General features: G+C 38.6%; 1 protein-coding gene across 3 annotated transcripts in view; it reads right to left on the reverse strand.

Annotated features, from left to right (window-relative positions):
- Positions 1–18,999, reverse strand: part of ADTRP (androgen dependent TFPI regulating protein) — a 32,298-nt gene that overhangs the window by 12,545 nt on the left and 754 nt on the right. For 2 of the 3 annotated variants that reach the window (XM_005024200.6, XM_005024199.6), the window contains exons 2-3: positions 12,078–12,212; positions 10,550–10,651 (exon numbers count right to left, since the gene is read on the reverse strand). In XM_005024200.6, coding sequence (XP_005024257.1) covers positions 10,550–10,651; positions 12,078–12,212 — 237 coding nt within the window. The remainder of the gene's footprint in view (positions 1–10,549; positions 10,652–12,077; positions 12,213–18,999) is intronic. The other variant, XM_013103901.5, reaches the window with a different exon arrangement.

Here is an 18,999-nt window from a genome sequence, read left to right on the forward strand (position 1 = left end):
TAGTGTTCTGCTCTTTGTAAACTGAAAAATGTGATGATAAAGGATAGAGAATTTAATTTAGCTGTAATTCAAGATGGTTAAGGATCCTCAAGAAGCTTAACCAAGAGTCAGTAAAGAGTCAGCTTGCTGGAGGACCTTTTTTGTTTTGTTTGGTTTTCTTCTGTAAGAGTTTGAATTGTATTAAATAGCATCAGCGTCAAGGCCCTTTATGAAGGTAACTGTTGGAACAAGGAGGATTTTTGACAGAAACACTGACTGTTTTGTTGTTGAGGAGCTTCCTTCAGGAGGCTGCTCCTTACCTGTACACCCGTGGAGAGGATGGAGCACAGCACAACTCCTTATGGGCTTGGATGTCAAATGGGCAAAGTGGGGCTCTTGATATGCTAATGCCTCACCTTGTTGGTTGATTTGTGGCAACTTCAGAAAATAATTTGTCAGGATGAAATTTCCCTGCTAAAACTTTGTAATTTTCACTGTGCAAACAAACAATAGTTATAAATCTCATTACCTAGGACAGATGGAGTAAACAATGTTGGGAAACAACACAGAAAAAAAACAGTCAATGAGGTACAATGAGAGGAAACTATTGCAGAGATTGTTGATTGTCAATTAGAATGCTAATAACTAAGCAAATGTTTTCATGGGTAGATGACAGGGGGAAGGGAGCAGGACAGCATAAAAAGATACATAGGCTTTAAAAAAAAAAAACACAACACGCAAACAAACATGAAACTAATGATTTTTTGTTTCTCCCTTAAAAACCCAACCTCCTGGGTGTATGTTATGAAGTTTCCTCTTGTCTAAAGGGAATGGTTCTTCTACCTTCAAGGTATATATTTGTCAGAAACCGTGCTGAGTATATGATATGGTAGCATGGTGTCAAAGTTTTATTGCTGTATATTTATAGTATGAGATGCCAAAAATACACATGAAATTCTTTACATGTACATCAATCTTTAAATGCATACATGAAAACATTTATATTTCTAAACATTCTTATTTCTATTTCTTTAAGAGGTGGGCATCAGTCTTTTCTGTCACTGCCAAGCAGCAGCTTACTGGACGCTGTACGTCCTCCCCCAACACACTCCCAAGAGTTGTTTTTCATGTGTGGTTGTTCCATTACCAAAACTCTTCCATCTCAGTTATCATTTCTCAGAGAAAAGAGAGAGAAAATATTTATTTCATGTTCCTATTTCTCTCACTTACTGGCACTGAATTATTTTTTCTGTTCTGTTTCACAAAGATATTCTTCAGCTCTACAACCCTGTTGGCTGATAGGATATGTCTAGTTGTATCAGTACAAGAGATTCCTTCATTAATTTAACCAGAAAAATGCCCCAGAGTCTGTTTTCATATATAATCCTTGTAACTGTCTTTTACTCCAAACTCTACGTATTAGACTGCTTTTAGAATATTAATAATAATTATTTGATTGTTTTGTTTTGCTTTCCTATAGGTGAGCAATAGCTTGTCTTCAAACAAAACTACCCATGAAAGACAGCAATGATAGAAAACCTCTGCTCTGTCCTCACAATTAGGCTTTAGTTGTTTACAGTGGATTTGTCCATTATGCAAAGTGGATATAAGTCCTGGTTTTCATCTGACATGAAATGCCTACAAAATTCCTTTGGGAAACATAAATTGTCCTTGCTAGTCATTTAATTAATTTAAATACTTTTAACAACTATAAGCTGGTTGCTCCAGCTATATTACTGGTGTACTAAGAAGAATTTAGCAAGAGTGACCTGGTGAAATAATCTTTCGTTGAAGTAAACAGTTTTCAGGTGGGGGTTGTTTTATATACTTAATTCCTTGGTTTGAGTCTTTTTGTCCTCAGAGTGAATACTAAATAAGTATGAGTCACCAGTATGATGCTGCTTTAATAGAAAAAGTACGTGGCACACTGGGACGCTATTAACAGGAATATTATGTGTAAGATCTGGGAAGTAATTATTCTACTCTCCTTGACATTGATGAGGTTTTGTCTGGCACTCTGCCTATGATTTGGGACACACCATTTTGACAGGTGCAGATAACTTGGAGCACACCCAGAGAAAGACCAGCACAAACAGCAGGAAAACATGTACAAGAAAGCAGTCTAAAGACAGCAGTAGCAATCATGACTGAATGCATTGTTGCATCTAGAGAGAAAAGTAAAATGAGAGAGGAGTCAGATGAGGGCTCGAGGCACCCTGCAGCAGCTCATTAACAACATGTAGGCAGCAGTGCAGTGCTCTCTGATATGGTCACAGTGAGCAATTAGCTGGGGGTGGTGAGGGGAAGCCCGCTACGCTAACTTATGCATTGGCACCACAAATGGTGAGGAAACCAGTACTGGGTGTGAAAGATGGTTGGGAGCTCTGCTGAGGGGCCTGTAAATCAAAAGAAGTTTGAAAGTCACTGGTAAAGCTGAAAGTGCATGTGCTTTTGGAAATGGCCAAGAGTTTAATGGTGAGGTGCTGGTTCAAATTTCTGCTCTTCATGATTCACAAAGGCTGAAGCTGAGCTTCCCACTCACTGGAGGAGTACTGCCACCTCTGAGAGCAACAGCACTGTTCAGGCATGGGGCTGCCTGCCTCTTGTTTTGTGATCAGTTTCTTACAGGTCTTGGATCTATCCTGATATGGAAAAAGAAAAAGGAGAAGAAGGAAAAAAAAGGAGAAAAAGAAAAGGAAATGAATTTTGTTGTGGTGTAGGAAAGCTGTTTTCCTCCCAAGTCTAACTATGACACTGGCACACAATTTATTAACGTAAGTGCTATGTCTTCTGTACAAATAATTGTATTTATCATTTTTATTTATCAATATATTTTTTAGCTTTTTACTGGTTAGAGAATGAACTGTAAGTATGAACTAGGTAAACTCTTTCTAGGGCCATTTGAAATTGCTGTACAAATAACTTCTCAAGACAGATTGTTCTCAGTTACTTCATGCACACCCAGAATGAAAATGTTTTGGTTTAACATTTTGCTTTTTGGATATCAAGTTTCTTTTTCTTTACACATACAATCCAGAAACCAATTATAGATCCAGAAAAGGTCCTGGAAAAATCTTCCCTTGTGTTTTTGTTATTCTAGTGTCTCATGGTGATGTCATATATTTCTGCCAAGGCAAGTTTGTCCATTTGTGGCAAAATCACAGTGGAATTAAACTGATTTAAGAAGTATGTTTACAAGAACAGATGAGTTCCTTGTGATACATATTTATACAGCAGATATCAGAAGAACGCATAGTTTGCTACCAAGTGCGGAGCTTGCCCTTTGCCTACAACATGTGGTTAGCTTTCCAAATGACTTCCCTCTCATAGCCGACAGACGTTGATTTTGGCAACATCATTAGTGATAGATGATGTATCATAGCTAATCATGTCTGCTGAAAGGCTTTAAAGACTTCTCACATCCTCATCAAAAAGATGTATTTTTTTCTCTCTCATTATTTTTGCCATAGGTCCATGGTTCATTAAACATGCTTTCAACCCTTTTTTGAGTATGCTTTGTATTGTTAAACTGATATTTGACTAAAGAGTGCATTATTTGTATGGGGCCAAATTCAAACACAGAGTCTTGCCTCTTGCTTTAAAAAATAAATAAATAAATAAATAAAAACCCTTAATCATTAAGCTCAGATTGACAGAGATCAAAATACTGGCAAAAATTGCTGGAAACAGTAACTCACTTTTTATTTAAATTAACAGTTTCTCAGTTTCACATATAAACAGTGAAACTGTCAAAAATAATTATCACAGAAGGAGAAAAAAATATTTCACTGCAAGGTAAGGAAAACTGGGTAAAATGATAGTTGTGTGCACTGTTCTGGCTATCAATGAACTGAACTGAATTATAGAACCTTTTTTTTTGTCTTGGTAGGAAACCTTTTAGTACTTATTTTTCTGTTCTTTTAAATATTAATATTTACTTACCTAATAACCTCTGCTTGTTGAGGAAAGCTTTTAGCTTACAAATTTTGTGGGAATAGAAACATTTTGAATGGCATTTTTTTATTCGTGTAGTGGAAAGATGAAGGTTATGGAACTTATTAACAAAATTATCATTTTGTTAATTAATCAGATTTATCATCTGAATCCTTTTTACAATCTTTTGACTGAAAAATCCTCTGTGGTTCTCATGAACTTTGGCATATGACTACAGGGAAAAAAGTTTCTTGAATGTGTGCTGAACTCCATCTGAAATACTGGCGTGTTAATTCGTCTCCTGCAGAGAAAGATGAAATTATAACATTTTCCTGTTTCTCTCTTTTTTGTTCCCTACCCTATGTTGTAAGTTGTTTCCTAGGATACATTTCAGGTTCATGCATTTAAACTGAGATAAACAGACCTCTCTGGATATTATTTCTGCTGTTGGGTGAGACCACATGGAATTTTTACTTCCCATACTTATTATTTTGAGTAATTTGCCTGTTTATTCAACGTTATATACTTGTTTTGTTGTTAAGAATATAAATAAAAGCAGGTTTCCTAGGGCCAAGAAGACAGGGTTGGGTAGAGCTTTGTTCAGCTGCAGACTCCAGCCTATGCTGAGTTTTAATCACATGAATAATCTCCCCAGAGCTGCTGAGATCACTTGTATGCCTAACGCATGCATTTCAGTTTGACTCAGTTCGACCCTGTTTGACTCCAAAGTTGAGGAAATGATGCCATGATTGACCATAGTTTTTTGTTTCTCATTTGTCTGCATTTACATACCCTCCGTGTCTGCTTTCCATTAACATGTGAGATTTTAGCAGGGGATGTTTCACAGTTACCACTGGCCAAACTAAACTTCACTGGGCACAGTCAGACACAATCAAGTGCTTTTGAAAAACTGCCCATCTTTTTCAGACAAATTCTCCACAGAGCCTGTGTGCTGAAAAACTCTTGTGGTAGATACCCATGTTTGTATCTTCTCCACCAGTATGTCACTGCCAGTAAAAAGCAGAAATCTGCTTCAATGTGGTCTTCTGAGATGCAAAAATCCAATGTTCACTGGCTGACTTTTGAAGTGTTTACTCAGTTGTTCAGCTCATTTTTGGGAAAATTCCTATTGTCTCTTCAAATTTCCTTGGGTTATTATTATATTTTAAATAAATATTTACAGAATGTTATCTGAAAATCATAAAACTAAATGGCTTACTGACACCATAGCTTCTATCTAGTTTAATACTTCTCATAATTTTCTGGATCCCTGTGTGCTGTCAACTTTCTTGGCTTCATCTTGGGGTAAATTCCCTCTTTTGATTTGTTTTGCTATTAAACTGTCTTCATTCAAATTCCTCCTTTAAAATTTTATTTTGTGTTTTGTCCTTATGCATTTTTTTCTTCCTCTCTAAACCTCCCCTTCATTTTTTAGAGTGGGAGGGGTTTAAGCAGCATTGTTCACTTATTTATTTAAAAGGTACATTGTTCTGATTAAAATACTTAGCTATATAACTACTCTTCTCTCAGAGAAAAGCTGTGTCTATCAAATTTCTCTTATATTCTCAGCCATCAGTGCATGTTCAGGAAATCACAAAATTTTATAGATGGAACCCCATTACTGAGCAGGTGTGGTACCAAATTGGTTGGGAAGCTATTGCTCAATTTAAGTCCTGCAGCACTCCACCAAACTTTCATCTACTACTTGTGTCTGCCCTTTCCAATTCCATTTATGCTTATATGTCTTAAAGGCATTATTTTTTCTGTGTTTTCATAGACATGTAGGTAGTTTGGGAGTGTGATTGGGAAAACAGATGAAACATCAGAGCAACTGTACGATCAAAAGTATAGTGGCATCAGAGGTAACATTTCCTGCCTGCATGTATGTATTTCTGTAAAGAAGGCCCTGGCTGAATATCTGAATGCTTACTAACAAATGTTTTGTATCGGTGCAAAAGACAGAATTTTAATTGCTTTTTTCCCTGGCATTAGATGCATACTCTAGGAAGCTGAGGTTGCACTGCAGCTGGAAGCTGACATGGAACTGGAATGACACATCCTTCGCTGCAGAATACTTTTCTCCAGCTGTTCCTTCACAGAGTAGGTTATGGGTACAGCACCTGTGCATGCTGAGGTAGCAGCAGCCAGGGAGGATTCCCTGCCATAATATTTGTCTGTGAAACATATTTTTTCCCTGAGGAAATGGGCTTATGTCAATAAAAATGGAAACTTCAAAAAACATATGTAATGCTGGGAAAAGCTAAGTATCTTTGCATTTAAAGTATATGGGGTGATTAATTTAATGTGCCATATCCCTCACACACACATTCTTTTTCTTTGCCAAAAGCTGAATATAATTGGAAGCTGATGAATGTCCATAGTTGCCAGACAGCTTAAGTTTGAGATACTGTGAAATGAAAACAAATGGAAATGTTTCTCTCTTGTGTAAATATATAAGAATTATTAAGAGTTAAATACAATTGTATAAAGAATCATGTGAGGTGGTCATAGATGAAACTGTTCTTGTGTACATGCTTCAAGCAGGAGTCTGGTTGGAGTGGCCTGGACAAGAAGGTTTTGCTCTATGCATTGATTTTGCACCCCTTCGGTTGGTTAGTGTTGCAGCAGCTTTCCAATGCAGTTATAGAAAGATATAATCCTTCATATAGATGCCCTCATATATGAATAAGAGTGATTTGTATTCATACAACTTGTTTGCTTTTCTAGATGGAGGTAAACCATACCGATACAACACCACATTTCTGTTGATGCAGTTGTATCTACACTAGAAAGGCAATGGAAAAGGAAAAGCTAGATGGCTATCAGAAAAGCAGCTTGTAGATTCCAAACAGCTCCAAGATGAGGAAACGCACAGCACATCTTGCTGGTGTTACTGTCAGGGCATCAGTGCCTTGCTTCAGTGAAGGTCAATTATACTTATCCACCCAGGTTTTTCTTTGACTGTCCTGTTTCTTTTTTTTTTTTTCTTTTTTTTTTTTTTTGTTGTTGTTTTGTTTTGTTTTTATTTTTATTTTCAGGTGCTGCTTAGCTACTCTTCATCAGGGCAAAGTGCTCAGATACTTAAGAGGCTCAGACAATATGGCTTCAGCAAAGAAGACAACAGAAAGGTAAGTCATTTTTCTTCTTTGCCTCTATTTGCCATTGCTTCTTTTTTATTCTTAGCTATTTAGTTTACTAGATCTTCAAGACAGGAAATGTTTATAATTATGTGTCAATAAAGTGCCTAGGACACTAAAATGATGATTTATTTTTTTTTCAAGGAGAGGGGGTAGTATGGCTACAGAATATCTTGGGGAAAAAAAAAAAGCTGGCTAAACCAAACATAACTATGGCCTAAAAATAAAGGAAAATGTATTTTTTACAAGAAAATATGCGTTTTACAGGAATTGTGCCTTGCAGACAGAAAATACAAACCTCCTTTATGAAAAGACAATTGTACCATTACCACTCTTGTGAATGCAACTGGGCGTTAATGTTGACATGTATCTTTTCTTTTGCTATAGATTAAAATGCTTTGAGCTATCTCTTCTGATCTGCCATTGCTCTTTTTTGTTCAGCATTCAATCTTGTCAGCCCCTTCAAAAAGTAGTATTCCCCTCTATTGCCATTAAGTTGAATAATACATGAATATGATTTTATCCAAGCTGCCTCCAGCAGTTAGTGGCCTTCTGGAGAGTATCCAGATGTTCCTTGAAAAGAGATGACTCGGAAAGAAACAATTTTGCTTGACAAATGTACCAGTGCACCTTTGTCTCAGCCATTCAAAACAAAATACGTTATTGTGTTGGAGACATAAGTAGTTTTTTTGTTTGTTTGTTTGTTTGTTTGTTTCCCTTCATCTGTGAATCTTAAAGTTTTGTATAAGGACAGCAAAACACAATTATCCCAGACAAGCAGAAAAGGAAGCTGAGACACAATCTTCATGGTAAACTCAGTAGAAAGGCAATGAGAGAAACCTAGGTATCCGCTCCTTTCAGCATTAGCAATCTTCTCTGCAGAACAGGGAATGTTTCAATTGAGGCTGCAAAAACATGCCTAAAATGTAATGCACTGAATGACTCTGGACTACCTGGTGGGCAATAACAGCTTCCCACTTTGAGAGCAGTGAATGTGAGAAAAATAAGTGGCTAGTTCATTTTTGGAAGGAAAGTGCCGAAGCATCACTGTGTACTCAAGAGCTTCATATTCCTGAAGTGTTTTCATATGCTTATTTTTTAGTTTTACTCTTTGGTTGCATAATAACATATGCTTTCCCTATTTAGAATGTTAAAATAGACCAAGATAAAAAAAAATAATAACAATCTCACTGCAAATTATATGGCACTGACGTGTATTGCTGATACACTGGTGTCTTTTTCCACCAAAGCCAGGTAGCTGCTGCCTCAATCTGCTATGAAATGTCCGTAATCTCAGAGCCATAAAGCATAGCAACCTGCAAGAAAATGAACCCCCCCAAAAATAGGCATCTGCTTGGTAATCAATACCTAGACATTATCCCTTAGAGTGTCAGTAGCTCACCATATCTTCGCAGTGAATATTTTGGATTGGAAGAAAGAAATGCCTCAGCTAAAACTGAAGACTTGAATGCTGTTGGGCTGGAAAGAAAGCTTTCTGCAAAGCTAGAAGGAAGCTGCATTCTAAAGTGCACTAAAGATTTATTTTCAAATCTTTATCATTATTAGATGATTCACCTTCAACAAAAACAGCTTTGCTACCCAGTGGTGAGGAGGAGATGGTAGGACTACCAAATATTTTCATGGGACTGAGCAGATCATTTCTGAGTGGCTGGTTGGTGCTGTGGCTGCACCCTGGCCCTTGCTTCAGAGCCATGCAGAGTAGCACGTTATAGCCTGGTAAGCTAGTGATTTCAGCTGATTTCTAAGGTGCTCTGCTGTGGAAAAGTGTCCCAAAACATATGGATAGTCCATGCAGGTAACAGTCGGAACTCATGGCAGGTATCTTGCACTCAATAGCTACTGGAAGGAAAATTTCCCACCCAGGAACTGTCAAGCACAAGATACATGCAGTATACTAAGAACTTTAGAAATAAAATACTAGGTTGTGGTAGAAGTTTGCTTTATGTGAAATTTCTCTCACCAAAATAATTTTGAGGAAGAATTGTTTTCCTTTTTTAACACTTGTTTTTGACATTTCTAAAATGGAAAAACTTTTTGTTGCTGTCAAAATGACTCTGTTATGAAATGTAGATGTAGGTAAGGTAAGAAAGAAGTTATAAGGAATACATTTTAGGAGTTTATCTGAATACTTCTTCCTCATGAAATGAAAATGTAAGTTCTAGTACCTCCTAACCTTCCCATGTCATAAACAAATGTGGAAATGGAAAGGGCAAATTCTCAGCTGTGCACCAGAGTTAAACAAAAAGCAAAACCTCTCCTCTCATCGCTATCCTGTGCCCTCCCCTTCCCCAGTTCATCTTCTGCTGTGAAGATTTCGAACTTTGACCAGTCACCAATATCAAACTCTGGACCTGAAAACTGTGATATTGAGGGCAAAAAGAATCTTTTCTGGTGGATGATGGTTTTAAGAAGGAGCAGTGTGGAGCAGTGGAGGTTTGGATTGCTTAAGAGCCCCAGTGGAGATGGATTGGTGTGCAGAGAGCAGGTGATAAGGTTAAAAGTGCACAACGACTGCAGTTTATCACTTGGATATCAGCAATGCGGACATGCCTATGTGTTTTTGGATTCCTAAATAAGCTTATCTCAATCAAAGGGCTGTTCAAGACCTTTGACAAGTTTACCTTTCGAATGCCTTGGGAACTGCTGCAGTGGGTTGCAAAGTGTACTTAAGAACTGAAATCTGGAGAGAAATAAGACTGGGACTTCTGCGCTCTTATTTCATACTTTCTGGCTCCTCTGATTCAGTCTAACACTGAACCTCTCCCTTCTCTCCCCCTTGCCATTAGACTTATGAAGCTTCCCTGACCTTACAATCCACCCACAGTTTCCATGTTACTGTCATCCTTCTTACACTTGACTGATGAGAAATATGTGATTATTCAACACATCATAAAAACAGCCAGAGCAAATGAAGGAGAAATCTGGAAAGTATTTATAGAAATCTGTAAACAATCATTTCAATTCAGCTATTCAAAGCTGTGCACACATTAGCTTATTAGCTGTTGAGCCATCGGATTCTTTGGTTCTTTAACCTTATTTAAAAACTAAGAAGCACTTTGTTATACTCAGAGACACTTTGTATTTCATATATTTCTGTTTGCAGAGATGATTTTTTTTTTGAGCTACAATAACCAAGAAGGTTTTTTTTGTTTTTTGTTTTTTGTTTTTTTTTTTTTTTTTTTCGTGACTGCACAGTGTTTCAGTGGCTTCAGAGGTTTGACTAGCAATGATTCACTGACATTCCTGGTGTGCTAAAAGGCTTCTTGAGGCAACTTCAAGCACGCATCTGTTTGTTGTGTACAGCTCAACATCAAAGTCAGATAAGTAGGAAGGAGGAGGTGAGAAAGAAGAAGCTGTGAAACTTTTCTGGAAAACCTAACCCAATGGTTTACACACACATTGGTAACATAGTAACCCAATGGTAACACACATTGCAAAATCTCTCTTCTGAGCAAGATGCAGGGATGTTTCTTACTCACCATAGCATGATTTAACCAGAGCGGAATGACTCCATCAAGTCTTTTGGGGTAAACTAGCTCTCGGTTGTAGGTATACAGTGTCCAAAAGGATATAGACACAAACTGGAAACAAAATACAAAAAGAACGATATTTCAAAATGAGAGAAATATAATTGATGAGATTTGGATAATGCTTTCATTTCTGAGAAGGCAAATATCTCCTACATGGAAAACATTGATATTGCCAGATAGTTTCCTGTATCTCACCTTACTACATAAAAAAAAAAAAAGGAATTTACACTGAGGTGCCGTGTTCTGAATTGATATTGTGAGAAAAGGCTCCTTTATAAATTGCCAACACTGACATTTTCTGTGGAACATGTGATTAGTTTTAAACTTTTTTTTTTTTTTTTTTTTTTTTTTTCTGATAGAATTTTTGGATGGTCCAAAAGTTCACCTTTGATGGATTGACGGTCAAGCCACAGCACTTGTTCAGCTCAGTAACAAAGTAAGCCCTTGATAAGGCAGATCACCTAAAACTTATTTTATCTTCACAGTTCATCTGCCTAATTCCCGATTTGCAAATGCAAGTTTCATGGTGGGCACCCATCTTTTCCAATAGAGATTTTGTAGTGGGAGAAGCTAATGGGAGGAAACACACTCTGGTATCAGCTACTAACACCTGGAAGCTGATCTGCATTTTCATGGCTCAGCTTTGTGTTCGAGCATACTTTGTGCCTCCTGGAAATCAGGGGTTTGAGATGCTGGAGAAAAGAGACCACTCTGTGCCTCTGTCCTGGTGAAGATGCCTGGGGGTTAGGATAGCAGCATGGTGAATACTGCTGTGCAGTAAAGATAAATTACCAATCACATTGTTTCCATCTCTGGCAGGATTTCTTTAGTGAGCCAGCTGTCTGAGCTGCTTGTGGCCCAGATTTAAGAAGTGCTTCTCAGCTCTTTGAGATTCAGAGGTGATTGCAGGCTTCACTCACAACCAGCAGCACCTACATGTTAAAGTAACCCATTGGTTCCAATGCCCAGCACGAGATGAACAGCACTATCTGTGAGGGAGTGGGTGGTCCATGATCTGATGAAGGCTATGACTATAATTAGTGTCCTCTGAATCTGTTTTTCTCTAATGTGTATTTAAAGTCATACTGGAGTCAGAGAAGGAGGTGTCAGCTTTTGCTGCATCCTAGGCACCCTCTCATAACCTCCTGGCCCCCGTTGCCCTTCAGAGAAATGCCCTAAGTGGATAACTCCAAAGCTATTTGGAACATAAGATTAACAGAGAGGTTATACTTCACTCTTTGGGGTCAATCTCTGTTCATTCAGGGACAAACACCCTAAAGTTTTTACAAGAGGCTTTGCTTTCAACCATGAATGCAAAAGGTTTACACAAAGATCTGAACACCATCTCTTCTTCTAGATAGTCCAAATCCATTTTGAAAGAGTAAAAGAGTCTACAATTCTTATCTGTTTTACGTATTTGCATGTTTTGCTATACACATTTGTGCAAACATTATTTTTATATACAGAGGTTACTTACTGTGGACACTGGGAAAGCCAGGACACTGAAAAGAAGGTCTCTGCTGGAAATTATGCACTTAGCACATCGCAGTTTCTTAATTAGTCTCAACACATCAGCCAGGAAGGACACCCCATAGAAGACAGCCTGCAAAACCTAAAGTAATTACATCTAATGAGGGAAACTCATCCAGCTTTAATTAGCATGTTCCTCAATGAACTCAGTTCTTGCTCTTCAGGGAGCTGTTTTGTTTGTGAGCTGCAAGCCCATGTGAGGGAAATAGCTTTTGGCTAAATCCTTTTTTTACTAACTGAAAGTGATTAAATAAAGTATTCTGGGAGATAACTTTAACAGTATCTTGTTTAATAGACTGAACAGAGATATGTGATGTGATTCAGATGGGAGGGGTGTAAGGATATGTTGAAAGCCAGCTCCTTCATGCTTTATATGTTAATTGCTGTGTTCAGTGTATCTAAGGAGGACCAGGACAGAACAAAATTTGGAATATGATAGGAAATGCTTCCTGGAAGAGAACTGCTAGATAGCTTCTCCCATGGCTTAGTCGACATAAGGCCTTCTTTCTGGGGACTCACAGTGCAGCTGATCTCAGAGTCATACAAGCCAAGTAGTTCAAAATGCTCTAACATAAAAATTAATTGCAGAAGTTACCAAAACCAAAACCTCTTTTGCTGAACTCAGGAGGATTCAGAAAAGTCGTTTAAGTGTTTAGAAGGAGAGATACAGACTTTACTAAATAAAACTGAATAAGCTAAACTATCTATAACTAATTAATTTTGGAGTGGGGAGTGGTCATTATATCATTTGCAAGTTGTGAGTGTGGGGATGTTTGAGGAGGGTGCTAGGAGGATTTTGTAAATAATCAAGTGCACCATGACAAAACAGAATTCTGTGAATTTTGTATGAAATTATGCATGAAATTGTCAGAGTATTGGGGTTTAAACCAATGTTGCTTTTCTGATTACTTTGTTTTCTCTCATAACGCTACACAGTGAATCATGCAGAACCAGATGCATCAGACACACAGAGCCTACCAGAAAAGCACTTCTTCTGCTATCTTGCATTCAGATAGCCGAGTCTAGTTTGGTTCTTGTAACTCATGGGGTAGCCTCTTCTTTTTAAGGCTCGGTTGGTTCCAAGTGATGCAATATGTGAATTCAGCCTACTGCAAATGCTGGATCAGATGTTGATGCTTAACTGGAAAGAGATTGTTACAGCTTTCAGGATGAGATCTCTTTTGCCATGATCTTACTCTGAATCAGATGTTTATTTTGAGAAAAGTATCTGAAGTTGTGGTTTATTACTTCATTAATTTCTGAAGGAGAGAGAAGGGTGGTGCTTGGGAGGGGACAGAATTAGTGCAATGCTTTTACATCAGAAATCCCTGTTATTGAAATGTCTGAGGGAAGGCAGGGACTGATTTCACCATGCTCATCTTTGTACAAGGGCTTCTGCAAGCCTTTACAGAAAGTTTTAGAGACTGAGTCTTCTTAGGGAGCAAAACAACTGTAGATTGCATGACCAAAGCATCCCTGCATTTAAATGCAAGTTGCTCCATCTATTTCCCAGCTTCCTGGCAAAGAGGAAGAATGTATCCTTCCTTCTCTATCCTTTCCACAGTCGAGATGGTCATTGTGGTAGACTGCAGCTGGGTGCCGGCAGGGTGGGCTGGTGGAGCATCCCCCCTGCCTTCATGCACCCACAGCAGTGCAGGTACAGATGAGACAATGCTGGCTGTGTGCTTTCTACAGGGTCACTCAGGACAAGGTAGCAGAGGTCATGCACCACCCAGTTCAGCTGTAAAACCTCAATGTTTCCTCTCAGGAGCATGGGGTGAACAGCCACGTTTTTACATAAAAATACACATATGGTTTTGTTCAATTCCAAGGCACCCAAACCATCTCTTTTGTGGTTTTCTCTTCATTATCACAATTAGCCTCTGTGACTCCAGGCACAATCTCAGTCCCTGGGGATTCAACTCTCCAAGTCATGGGTCTGGTTCAGAGAAGTACATACTGGGGAGCAGTGTGCTTAGAGCAAGCATGTGTTCAGCACAAACACGTGCCCAAGTGCTTGGCCTCACCAGGACACTAAAACAAAGTCCTTGAAGAGCTAAGAAAAGAAAAAAAAAAGAAAAAAGAAAAAAGAAAATTAAAAAAAAAAAGGCTCTTGTTACACCCTGTAAGCCAGCAGTAACTTTCCGTAAAAACAGCAGTAACTTTCTGTAAAAAGCATGAAAAATGTACATGAGGGTGGTGACAGTGTGGTGACACACAGTGACTAAATACCAATAAAGCAGTGAGGGAGAGGCATGGTTCCCAGAGGATGAAGCTGTTATTATCTTGTTCATGGTCAGCCTTACATTAATCATGGGACAGGGGTAGGCGTCTCCTTCCATCCCATCCCTTCAAAATTAACTAAAACAAACATATCTGAAAAAAAAAAAACAACAAAAACAAAAACAAAAAACAAACAAACAAACAAACAAACAAACAAACAAAAAACAGATAGTCCCAAAACAGCCCCATTCTCAGTCACATGCAGGGGAGGACAATATTATCTTCTGAATGGAAAATATTTATCTAAATATGTAACCTGACCCACTTCTCTGGCTGAGCATTAAGAAGAGCATCTCCTGAACAAGTTGGAATTCAGTCTCGGCAGCTCATTTTTGTGCTGCTCATAGCTCTACTCATGCCCATGTCTACCCATGTGTGGATTCAAAGGGTTACAGTCACTGGGTGATTACCCTGTATTTTCGGGAGAAGAATAAGTTTCAGACCAAAAAAAACACCTATCTAGAATCATTCCTCTGGCAGGATGAACCACTGGTAGGCTTGAATCAGAACTCCCAGCCTGCATTTTTCCAAACTCAGGCTTGTTCCTGTAAGAAAGGTATATTCAAATCTTGCAGCCCTTCACTAGTGGGAAAATGTTGACATGAAAAACAAACAAACAAACAAACAAAATGAAAACATTAAATTATTCCAGATGTCCTGTGAATTTCCCAAACAGCAGTGCTGGCTCTCACCAAGACATTGCAGACGATTGTAGACTATAAATCCACTGGCTGAAAATAAAGAGGATCCCCTAAGGTATTCCCACATGAACAGAAGGAAGACTGGAAGCATTCAGAAAGCTAACAATTAACCCAAAGAGGAGAATATGGTTATGATTATCCCTATTGGAGAGACGTTGTTTTCCTCTACAGATCGTGTACAACTTCATGGCACTAGGTGCTGTAGAAATGCTTCATTTGCAAAAAATCAGTTTAATTTTTTTGCAAACTAAGAGTCATGGTGACAAAGGAAAACCTTAATTTTCATCTCTTGCACTGATCAAAGGGGTGTTTTTGTTTAACTAACCTGTCATGATTTGCTTTGAGATCTAGCCATGTGTGTATATTGAATTCTCAAACTAGTACAAATAAATTAGGCTCCAAGCTCTTTATACTTTAAAGGGATATAAATCTAATATTCTGAGGGGGCTATTAGATATAACAGTCAACATTTAGTGTAGACAGCCATGTATTCACAGGACAACAACCTGGAAAATGTGTGTACTAAATGTTGGGTCTATATGGAAATAAGTAAAAAACAGCTTTCAGGAGAAATGAAAATATTTAAATTATATGAATTATATGAGACAAAAGCATAAGGAATAAGACGGGACAGGAATGCAATTAATAGTTTTTAAGGGTGCAGTGTGCTCATTATGCAATGATTTACTAATAGATTTACAGCAGCAAACAGATTTTTATGAGCTCAGCTATTTAAGGCAATGAATGATTCAGCTTATGCTGTTTTGTATAACAGACAAATGAATATAAAACTCTTTTTATCTGTTATTTCTGCTGGTTTAATAGTCAATGAACTTCTTTGGTAGAAAATCCACTTATCTTTTTTTTTTTTTTTTCCTGCAAAAATATTTCCTTTCTGAATCTTGATTGCTATGATCATTAAATAGATAAATGAATCTGGAGTAACATGAAAGCTGTCACCCTATTGGGAAAATCACATGATTAGCAAGGCATTGAATGAAGTGCTAGAAGAGGATCATATCTAGAAGAAATTCCTCCAGCATCCCGCCAGCAGTGCTAGGAGTCAAAGTGCATTTTCATCCCCTGGAAAAATTGCATTTCCCAGTATTTCCATTTCAGATCAGAGTGAGCTTGCTACATCAGCTTTTTGCTGAATGGAATTTCTTGCCTTTTTAAAATGCAATTCCAAATTGTTAGGAGGAAATTTTGGGGAAAATTTCCAAGCAATTCAGCTGGCCAATGTGTGAAGCCAGGCAATGACGGTATGGCAGGAAACAGATAGAGCTGGACCAGAGCTCTAAGCATCTGGCTCTCAGAAAGCTTCAAGGGCATGGCCCAGCCTGGTGGTTTTACTGAATAGGCACAGTCCATCAGGAACCTCTGAAACACAGCCCAGCTGTGGGCCCCATCCCATGCAGCAAAGGGACTACCAGATATGAAAGAGTAATCTTGTACCTTTTCTGTGTCAGAGCACAATAGTGTCTTCAGCTCAAATCATCTCCCTGTTGGCTGACACCTCCATTTTGGAGTTAAAACCAGATCAATAAGTGGTTAAAGAAGGGAGACAAAGGACTGGAGAAGTGCAACACGGCATTTAACAAGCCCTGAGCTGTTCAGCAGACTTGGAAATGAGCGGGGCAGCAGCAAACAACAGGCAAAAATAAGTGTTGGTAAATGCAATGCAGTGCATTTCAGGGGAAAAAATAATAATAAAAAAGGAAAAAAAACTTCAATTACATATTTTGGAACAGTGGTTTCTAAATTAACTGTGATGATTCAGGAAATAAATTTGGAGCTCACTCTGGATAGGTCTCACACTGATGGCTCCTTGCTCGTTGTTTATCAAAAAAAGAAAGTAGAGAGGTAAGATTTTTTAAGAAGAAACATACAGACTAGGAGACACCTTAGGCCACTGTATAAATACATGTTGTGCTCATAGCTTAATCACCGCAGGCTGCCCTACTTACCCCTTCCTAAAACTAAAAAAATGATGGAGAAGGGCAACAATGGTGCTTTAATGAAAGAAGTATCTATTTGTGAAGAGAGATAAAAAAGACAGACTTTCAGCTTGGAGAAAAGAATAACTGGGGGAAGGAAACCTTGCAGATACATCTAATGAGCAGCAAAGAGAAAGTGAACAGGGACGGACAATTAAATTGTAACACAGAAGTGAAGGGGCACCCTATTCAGCTGTCAGGAAGCAAGTTTATGCCAACAAAATGAATTGTTCTTTCACGGAAGGCATAATTGTGTTGTGGAACTCATTGCCATGGAATAGGGAAGGTACCAGAAGTATAAACAAGTAAGTTTATTCCTTTAAATAGATGACAGGTAGTCTTTGAATAAGTACTAGTTCTTTCAGCCTGCATTTACCTTCTGTCTGGGTCTGTCTGGATGCCATTGGAAGGCAAGCTCAGAGGGTAGAACTGTGGAAAGATTATTTTACACCTACACATACTCTTGTCTTGTGCAGCCTTTACCTGATCACTGTTCGTCACTAAGGGAATCTGGATACTAGTTTCAATGGATATTTCTGCTTCCCAAAATGCCAAGACAAGGGCCACTTGCTTTCTCCTCTTGATCTGCTGCTTTAGGGTTCTGTCACATACTGGGTGGTAGATCTCATTATAACTGTGCCTGGGGATGTGGGATGGAGGTGCTCTTTTGCCTGAGGGTATGGCTGGTGCTTTAGTGGAGACAGCTTTAACCAAAAACACAAAGAAGAGGAGCTAGACCTACAGGGAGCAGCCTGTCTTCCATTGGACTTGGCTGTTAGTGTTTTAGTCTACTGACATATGTTCCAGCAGGAGGAACTGGATATTCTTAAGGTTGTTGCACCCTTTCCATTCAGCTGCTGGCATTTCAGAAAATAATACATGTAATAATAATTTCTGAAAACTTCACAAAAAGTCCAAGTGTTGTGTTATGAAGCTAATTTAGCAACAAACCACACATAAGCCATCCTGACAGCAGTGACATATATGCCCTCATCGTTCCACAAGGTGTCCACTGAGAAAAATCCCATGGGTCCCTGAAAACTGGGATGGTGTTGGCCACCTCTTGTGCTTTCATTGCAAATATTTCCCAGAATCACAGAATGGTTGTGGTTGGAAGGGACCCAAATCTCCCAGATCCCTGAGGGTGTCTGAAAGCCAGGGACCCTTTAGACTTCCATTGAACATCACTGTGGTGTGTCTCTGTCTGAAGAGTAAAAGATAAATACAGCTGTACACAGGCCTCCCATTGGTCTTTAGCTCTGACACAATGGATGAAAGACCAAAGGGACCTTCATCCTTTCAGGTTAGATAGTGTCCCAGAAATCTGTCCCCTGAAGAAACCCGCTCCCCACGCCCAGTTTTTCCCGCCCCACTGCCACCACCCCAAGTCACTTGATGCACCATTTGGACTGTAAACACACTCTCCCCCTCAGACTATCTCACATCCTTTCATTTTGATTTCTTCCTCATGAAATGCTAGTGTAACAGGAGAACACATTATGGTCCACATTTTTCCCTGTAATTTTAGGAAATGTAGCAAAGAGTTGATAACACTATTAAAACACGCATAATTGTATCACAAACATACCTCTCTAGGCTGGAATTTCTTTGCCTCATGCTCTAAACTGATTTTCAAACTAAGCATGTACTCTGGCTAAATTAGCACTGTGCATTGCTTTGTTTTACCTTTTCTTGAATATACAGGTCACACAATCTTATAGAAATGGAAGACAAACTGCAAGCAGCATTATAATGTGTATTGCTATTGCTTAACTATTAATTAACAGTTAGACAGCATGCATCAAAGTCACATATCCTGGCTGAACGCATTCTACCTTTGTGCCTCTGTTCTTACTGGTAGCTCTTCTCTTTTACAAAGAAGCAGCTA

Source organism: Anas platyrhynchos, chromosome 2, assembly GCF_047663525.1.
Source record: "Anas platyrhynchos isolate ZD024472 breed Pekin duck chromosome 2, IASCAAS_PekinDuck_T2T, whole genome shotgun sequence".
In the NCBI taxonomy this organism is placed as follows: Eukaryota; Metazoa; Chordata; class Aves; order Anseriformes; family Anatidae; genus Anas; species Anas platyrhynchos.